The sequence below is a fragment of the Nannospalax galili genome, unplaced genomic scaffold (assembly GCF_000622305.1).
Source record: "Nannospalax galili isolate Female #2095 unplaced genomic scaffold, S.galili_v1.0 scaffold150, whole genome shotgun sequence".
Classification (NCBI taxonomy): Eukaryota; Metazoa; Chordata; class Mammalia; order Rodentia; family Spalacidae; genus Nannospalax; species Nannospalax galili.
In genome coordinates this window covers 871,799-880,343 of record NW_008329320.1, presented here as the reverse complement: position 1 = coordinate 880,343, position 8,545 = coordinate 871,799, and the positions used below count along the sequence as shown (strand labels likewise).

At 38.9% G+C, this 8,545-nt stretch overlaps 1 protein-coding gene across 1 annotated transcript in view; it reads left to right on the top strand.

Moving 5' to 3' along the window:
- Window positions 1-8,545, top strand: part of Ttc23l (tetratricopeptide repeat domain 23 like) — an 80,016-nt gene that overhangs the window by 41,312 nt on the left and 30,159 nt on the right. Inside the window, 2 exon segments of the mRNA XM_017798692.1 lie at window positions 2,244-2,287; window positions 2,290-2,372. Of these exon segments, the coding sequence (XP_017654181.1) occupies window positions 2,244-2,287; window positions 2,290-2,372 (127 nt within the window).

Here is an 8,545-nt window from a genome sequence, read left to right as displayed (position 1 = left end):
ATATATATAATGAAAATATATCCACAAATAAAAATGAAAGTAGGACATTTGTAGAAAAGTGGATGCATTTAGAAATTATTATATTAGGTGAAATAAGCCAGACTCATAAAGACAAATATGATGTTTTCTCTTATATGCAGAACTTGGCATGCTAGTTAGTTTTTGTCAACTTGGCTCCTGGGAAGAGGGAGCCTCAACTGAGGTATTTCCTCTATTGGGCCTGCCTGTGAGCATGTCTCTAGGGGCATTTTCTTAATTTCTAGTTAACATAGGAAGGCCCAGCCCACTGTTGGCAGCACCATCCTTGGGCGGGTATATAAGAAAAGTAGCTAAGCAAGTCAGAGCAAGTCCATAAGCAGCATTCCTCCATGGTCTCTATTTTAGTTCCTGTCTTGAGTTTCTACCTTGACTTTCCTCAGTGATGAATTTTAAGCTGGGAATTGTAAGCTGAAATAAACCCTCTCTTCCCCAAGTTGCTTTTGGTGAGTGTTTTATCATAGCAACAGAAAGCTAACTAGAACACCTGGAAATCTAAACTTAAAATTTCCCACGCCCTCTGTGTGTGTGTGTGTGTGTGTGTGTGTGTGTGTGTGTGTCTGTGTCTGTGTCTGTGTCTGTGTCTGTGTCTATATGTGTAGTCAGAGAACAGTTTGCAAGAATCAATTCTCTACTTCCACAATGTGGGTTCTGGAGATTGAACTCAGGTCATCAGCCTTGATGACAGGCATTTTACTCACTGAGCCATCTCACTGACCCCATTAGTTGTAAGAAATTGTAACCTTTCCCATTAAGAACAGGAACAAGGCAAGGATGATCCTCTCTCGGTGTTCCTTTATAGCACATATGTCCTAACTAATACAACAGGACAAGAAAGAAAGATGTGCTCTTTAGGAAGGAAGAAATAAAATGTCTTTTAATGTTAAATTTGCCAAATCAGGAAAGCTGAAAGAACCATCATCATCAAGAATAACTCTCTTAGAACTAATTGATTACAGAAAATATATAGCATTCTAGGTTAATATACAAAAATTCAATCCCTGCTATAGATGCCAGTAATGGACAAGTGGAATTTCATATTAAAAGAAAGGACTGTTTATGTTAGCCACTCAATAAATAAAAGAATTAAGTATAAATCTAACAAAATATATGAGACATATATATCACAAAACTACTAAATCCGATGAAAGAAAAAATAACTAGCAATATTTCATATTCATAGATAAGAACACTCAATAATATTAATATGTCAGTTCTTCATAACTTGATCTGCACATTTAACTCTATTCTAATCAAAATCCCAGCAAGTTATTTTGTGCATATTGAGCAACTATAAAATTTATATGGAGAGGCCCCAGGAAAAACCAACATAACACTGAAATACAGAGTTGGAAAGCAGACCACTAGACTTCAAGACTTATGACAATTTTATAGTAATCAAGACAATGTTGAATAGGCAAATATTCCCATTGTTTTTCTATGCTTTCTAGATTGACTGTGTAAGCATCCATTATGTTTGTGATAAAAGACAACATTAAAAGTACATAAAAAATTTTGAGATAACATCTTGCTCTGGAGCCCAGGATAGCCTGGAACTCCATGTAATCCAGGCTGTCCTTAAACTCATGGCAATCATTCTGCCTCAGCCTCCTAAGTGTTGGTATTACAGGAGCGAGCTATCATATTTAGCTATAAAAGTAAATTTTTAAATAGTAAAAATTGCCAAATTATCTCTCTGTGTATCTTTATACCATAAACATGCATAAAACAATCTCTACTAGAGTTTTAGCTAAAAATATAGTCTTGTAACACACCTGGGAGTTTGACATGGTAACTATTTCGGCTCTTAGGATATTAAGGCTATTTGGACAGAAGACTTTTTTTTTTTCTAAGACAAGGTCTCACTATAGTCCCAGCTGGCCTGTAACTCATTGTGTAGACCATCCCAGGTTGGCCTCAATCTCACAGAGATTCACCTGGCTCTACCTCCCAAGTGCTGGGATTAAAAGCATGCACCACCACACCCAGCCTGGAGAGAAGCTATTTCCCCCATACTTAAAATCCATGCATTTCATCATGAGACTATCATCTGAATCATGCCTTAGACTTTTTGAAGATCCTTATGAAACTTGAGCTAAAAGCAGGCACAGACTTTAAGCATGATAATGTCAATTGAGCGAAAGCTGATATCAGATATTTATGAAGGCTAGAAGTTTGCTTTAAACAATTTTTCCCATTTTTTTTCCAGATGCAGTTGAGATCTATTTTATATGAAGTATTAGTGCGTATCAACAACACTGGGCTCAGAGAACTCTGAAACGCTGACTACCCTCGAAGATTTTTGCATGTGGCTCATCCAAAATGGTGACAAAAGGGTAAATGTCATCAACTTAACGGGTAATCCAAAATGGTGACAAACGGGTAAATGTCATCTACTTCATTTATTACAGATGGATGGGCTTTTTCACTCCACAATTCAGAAAGTACAGCTCAGATAAAACTACGAGCACAGGGCTGGTGCTGTCTGATATGTTAGTAGAAAGGTATTTTTCTTGTGTTATGATACACGAAATCCTTCAAATCCAGTTTATTTTAAGCTCTACCTTTGCAAATTTAATATTTTCAATCAAAGTTAGTCTCTACCTTTGGATCTAACTGCTGATTTCTTTCACAGGGTCCTCTCAGTCTGCCTTTCATGTCTTATTAGTCACAATTTTTTTCTTCATACTTAAAAAGTTACATAAAACGCTTGAGCTACTGGTATTTTTATTTACCAATCCTATTAGTCTAAATCATTGCCTAAGAAGTTATGGCCTATGCTTTATGAATTTAGTGCATCATAAGCACAGTGAAGACCTGTTTGTTATGAGATCCTACATGACTTTGAGCTGACCACACCAACTTTATACTTTCTCAGGCAAGTGAGAAACTTGGATAGACTTGACATGATCTCATTGGTCATATGACAACTAGTTTAAAAGTAGATTTATAGGCATACGAATAAGAATTATTTCCATGAATTTATACCTATAAAATATTTTTATAATGGATGATATTTTTGTATGTTAACTAGTATTTGTGAAAATGAAAGCCAACTTAGAGTAACTTATACAGATTTTTTCTTTGACCATGATGGTGCTTTGGGATCTCAGTGCCATAGATTGATCCCATGTTCCTAATTTTTACTTCAAAGATGATAAAGTGCTTTTCCAGGCTTTAATGGCTTATGCCTGTTGTATGATGGTGCAATGAGCATCAGGATCTTGTTCATAATAAAACTGTGCTCACAGTGCTCAACAGCGTTTGTCTTCTAAAATCAGGTGCTTCCTAGTGTACCAAGCTCTTACACAAAGACAAGAAAAGTTCTGGGTGCCAGGTGCTTCCTAATCCATTATAAACCACATGCAGGACTTTGGGGAGATGACCTTTGCCACTTAGAAAGGAAGCTCCATGAGGGCAGGAATTTTGTTCACTGCAGTGCACCCAGTGTCTGAAATAATAACTAGCTCACAGTAGATGCTCAATAACTATTTGATGAAATTGCTTAATTTCATTACACATTTTAGCTTTAAAAAGAAACTTTTTACTCCCAGATCTGAGCCTGATAGGCAGCTCTAGGCCTATTTTAGAATGTCAGAACAGAAAAGCCTATGACTTGGTAATTGTGTTCAACAGACTAAACAAGAAGGAAATGCCTCAACCCAATAAAGACTATCTACGAAAAGTGCACAGCTAATATCATACTCAGAGATGAAAACCAAAAGCTCTTTCTCTGAATGTTATAGATAGAACAAGCAGACATGCCCACTCCCTCCCCTACTTATTCGAACTCTGTACTGTAAGTACTAGCTGAAGTGATTAGGCAAGAAAAAGAAACAAGCAGTATTCAAATTGGAAAGGAAGCTGAATTAGCTCTTCAGAATTATGAATTGTTACACAAAAAATCCTAAAGATTATACATACACAGATATGCAAACACACACACAACACATTAAAGCTAATAAATTCAGCTAATTTCCAAAGGACAAAATAAACACAAAAAATTGGTTTCATATTTGTATACTAAGAATGAATGATCTGAAAAGTAAGAAAAATATCCCATTTACTTAGGTATTAAAAAAAAGAGGACGTACTTAGAAATAATTTTAGCCAGGTAGGTAAAATATTTGAATAAGGAAAATATAAGCAGGAAAATAATATAAAATTAGACATATTCTTTCTTATTTTAAAAAATTAAAGGTATCATAGTGCCTTAAGACTGCCTGAAAGTGCCTGGATCCAGCACTCATTGTGGTGAGTGCCCCCAGATTGCACCATGTCTAACCCCCTATACTGGGACCACATGTGGCCCCTTCCCACTTCAAGGCTAGACTTCTCTGCCCTACAATAGGGGCACAGACATTAGCAGACTGCCTGAGAGTGCCTAAATCAGGCCTCCCCTTGTGCTGTGACTGAGAACCCCCTAGAGATGACCCAGGACAGAGTTTAAGGGAACAATCATAAACATGATCAAAGAATTCAATGAATTCAAAGAACACACAAACAAACAAATCAAAGAACTAAAGATAGGGCTAAACTTCTGACTAAATTCACAAAAGAGATAGAAATACTGAAGAAACCTTAGGCTGAAAGGAAGAAGGAAATGAAAAACTCAATAAGCCAATTTCAAACCATAGGAGAAAGTCTTACCCATAGAATGAATGAAATGGAAAACAGGATATCAAGACTGAACAATAAAGTTGAAGAATTGGGCAACTCAAGCAAAGATTATTTATGAAAAAAGTTTTAAAATACAGGAATGGAATATGCAGGAAATGTGGGGAACCATGAAAAGACCAAATCTATGCATCACAGGCATAGAGGAAGGAAAAGAATTTCAGGTTAATGGTATTGACCAGATCTTAAACAGGATTATAGAAGAGAATTTCCAAAAATTAAGGAAAGACATCCCTATATAAATACAAAGAGCACATAGAACACCAAATACAGGACCAGAAAAAAAACTCCCCATGGCATATTATAGTAAAATCACCATATGTGCAGAACAAAGAGAGAATACTGAGAGCTGCAAAGGAAAAAAACAACACATATATAAAGAAAAACCCATTAGAATTATAGCTGATTTATCAGTGCAAACTATGAAAACCAAAAGAGTCTGCACCAAAGTATTCCCAGTTCTAAATGACCATAGATGCCAACCCAGAATACTTTCCCAGAAAAAAAGTCTATTATAATTAAAGGGGAAAGAAAAATATTCCATGACATTAACAGGTTGAAAGAATACATGTCCACAAAACCAATCCTTCAAAGAAAACTTGAAGCAATACAAAGAACTGAGAAAGGAACAACTGTACCCCAGGGGCAACAGAAAGAAACTAAATGAAGGTATAATTGTGGAAACACAAAATTAGACAAAGAATGCAAACGGTAATCAAAATGATAGCAACCAATATACATCTTTCAATAATAATTTTAAATATCAATGGATTGAACTCCCCAGTCAAAAAGACATAGGCTAGTTGAATGGATTAAGAAACAAAATCCATCCTTTTGCTGTGTGCAAGAAACTCATCTCACCCTCAAGGACTAGCACTGCCTTAAGGTGACATGATGGAAAAGAACATTTCAAGCAAATGGCACTAAGAAACAAGCAGGGATTGCCATTCTAATATCTGACAAAATAGACTTCAAACCAAAATTAATCCGAAGAGATAGAGGGTCACTTCATTCTGCTCAAAGGAACAATTAACCAAGAAGATATTACAAACATGAATATATATGCACCAAACTCTGGTGCACCCAGATTCATAAAAACAACACTACAGGACTTTAAGAATAAGCTCAACTCAATAATAGTAGGGGACTTCAATACCCCCACTGTATCCATTAGAGAGGTCAACTGGACAAAGAATAAACAGAGAGACACCTGAATTAAATAATATCATACCTCAAATGAACCTAACAGATATCTACTGAATATTCTGTCCAAGCAACAAAGAATATACTTTCTATTGAGCACCCAATGGAACATTCTCAAAAATTGACCACTTACTAGGGCATAAAACAAACCTCAACAAATATTAAAAAATTGAAATAATCTGATGCCTTCTCTCAGACCACAATGCAATAAAGCTGAAAATCAACACTGAAAGAAGCCCTAGTACCTACACAAACTCATGGAGTTTAAACAACACACTCCTGAATCATGAATGAGTCAAAGACGAAATTAAGAAAGAAATAAAAGTATTTCTGAAATTAAGCAAAAAGGCCAATACAGCATAACAAAAACTCTGGGACACTTTAAATGCTGTTCTAAGAGGGAAGTCTATAACTCTAAGTGTCTACATTACAAAATCAGAAGGAACACAAATAAATGACTTAACATCGCAACTCAAGACTCTGGAAAGGCAAGAACAAATGAAACTCAAACCCAGCAGACAAGAAGAAATAACAAAAATCAGAGCAGAAATTAATGAAATAAATACAAAGAAACAATACAAAGAATCAATGAATCTAATAGTTGGTTCTTGGAAAAGATAAACAAGATAGACCCTCAGCCCACTTAACCAAAAGAAAGAAAGAGCACCTCCAAATCAACAAAATCATAGATGAAAGGGAAATGTCAAAACAGACACCAAAAAGATAAAGAACATTATTAGAGAAATACTTCAACAACTTATACTCTATTAAATTTGAAAGCCTAAAAGAAATGGATGGATATCTAAAATCATGGGACCCACCAAAGCTAAATGCATTAGTTTAGTCACTTTTCTGTTGCTGTGATAGAAACACTGACCCAAGAAATTTATAGAAGGAAGGGTTTGTTTGAGCTTATGGTTCCAGGGGGCATGGTGGCTGGAGGTGGCTGGAACAGGAGCAGCAGAAGTGAAGCTGTCACATCATCACACAGGCACAAGAAGCAAGAGAGCACCTGGAGATCTGGCAAGGCTTAAGAACTCTGTAAGCCCACCCCCAGTGATGTGCTTCCTCCAGGAGAACCACACCTTCTAAAATATCCCCAAAGAGCACCACCATGTGGGGACAAACTGTCCAAATACTTGGAGCCTATGGGGGACATTTTCATTCAAACCACCACACTAAACAAAGAAGAGATCAACAGTTTAACCAAACCCATAACATATAAGGAAATTGAAACAGTAATACAAAATCTCCCAACTAAAAAAAGCCCAGACCCAGATGGATTCACAGAAGAATTCTACCAGGCATTTAAAGAAGATCTGCTACCAATGCTACTTAAAGTATTCAAAAAGATAGAAACAGAGGGAGAACTCCTGAATTCCTTCTATGAAGCCAGCAACACTCTAATACCAAAACAAGGTAAAGACACAACTAAAAAAAAAACTATAGACCCATATCCTTAATGAACATAGATGCAAAAAATCTCAACAAAATACTTGCAAACTGCATACAGACACACATGCATAAAAAAGATAATTCACACTGCTCTCCTGCCCTCAGGCCTCTCTTGGGGTAAGTCTATCATGCAGCCCTCTGCGCCTTGACTCCCCCAGGCACGTTCACCCTTCCATCTCCCCCGCTGTACTCCTAGCTTGGGCCCTTTGCCATTCCTAGTCTTGGGGCCCCAAACACCTGGGGAGCCAGTGCTGTTTCCTGATCCTTTTCACCCCGACCAGCTTGGTGCCTTCCTTGGGCCCCAGGAGCACTGACTCTGGACCCGGCCCCGCCCTTACCTCTCTCTGCTTCCCTGGACCTGCACCACTGGCTAACTCTCCTGGCCTGCTCTCCTATCCTCAGGCCTCTTGGGGTGGGTCTATCACGGAACCCTCCACGCCTTGACTTCCCCAGCCTCCCATGCCTTGACTTCCCCCCGCTGTTCTCTGCTCCTGGTTTGGGCCCTGCACCATTCCTGGTCTTGGGTCCCCAGACACTTGGGGAACCAGTGCTGCTTCCTGATCCTTTTCACCCAGGCCAGCTTGGTGCCTTCCTTGGGCTCCAGGAGCACTGCTTAAGGACCTGGCCCCACCATCACCTCTCCCTGCTTCCCTGGACCTGCACCACTGGCTAACTCTCCTGGCCTGCTCTCCTGCCCTCAGGCCTTTCTTGGGGTATGTCTATTGTGCAGCCCTCCACGCCTTGACTCCCCCAGCGACGTTCACCCTTCCATCTCCCCCACTGTTCTCTACTCCTAGTTTGGGCCCTGCGCCATTCCTAGTCTGGGTCCCCAGACACCTGGGGAACCAATACTGCTTCCTGATCTTTTTCACCCAGACCAACTTAGTGCCTTCCTTGAGCCCCAGGAGCACTGCTTCTGGATCTGGCCCCGGGCTTACCTTTCTTCTCCCTGATCCTTTGCATCCAGTACAACCCAGCTACTCAATCCACTCCCTGGGAAATCTTGGGGATTCTTCCCACCCCATCTGCCTTTACATCCCTGCGTGGCATGGCCACGGCCAGGATCTCAGGTCATTTCAACACCCAAGTTCCTGAGGCCAAAATCTTTCTTAGAAGATTCCAGACCTAAGGAGAAAGTCTGAAAACTTCTGACCCACATTGGAATTGGGCCACC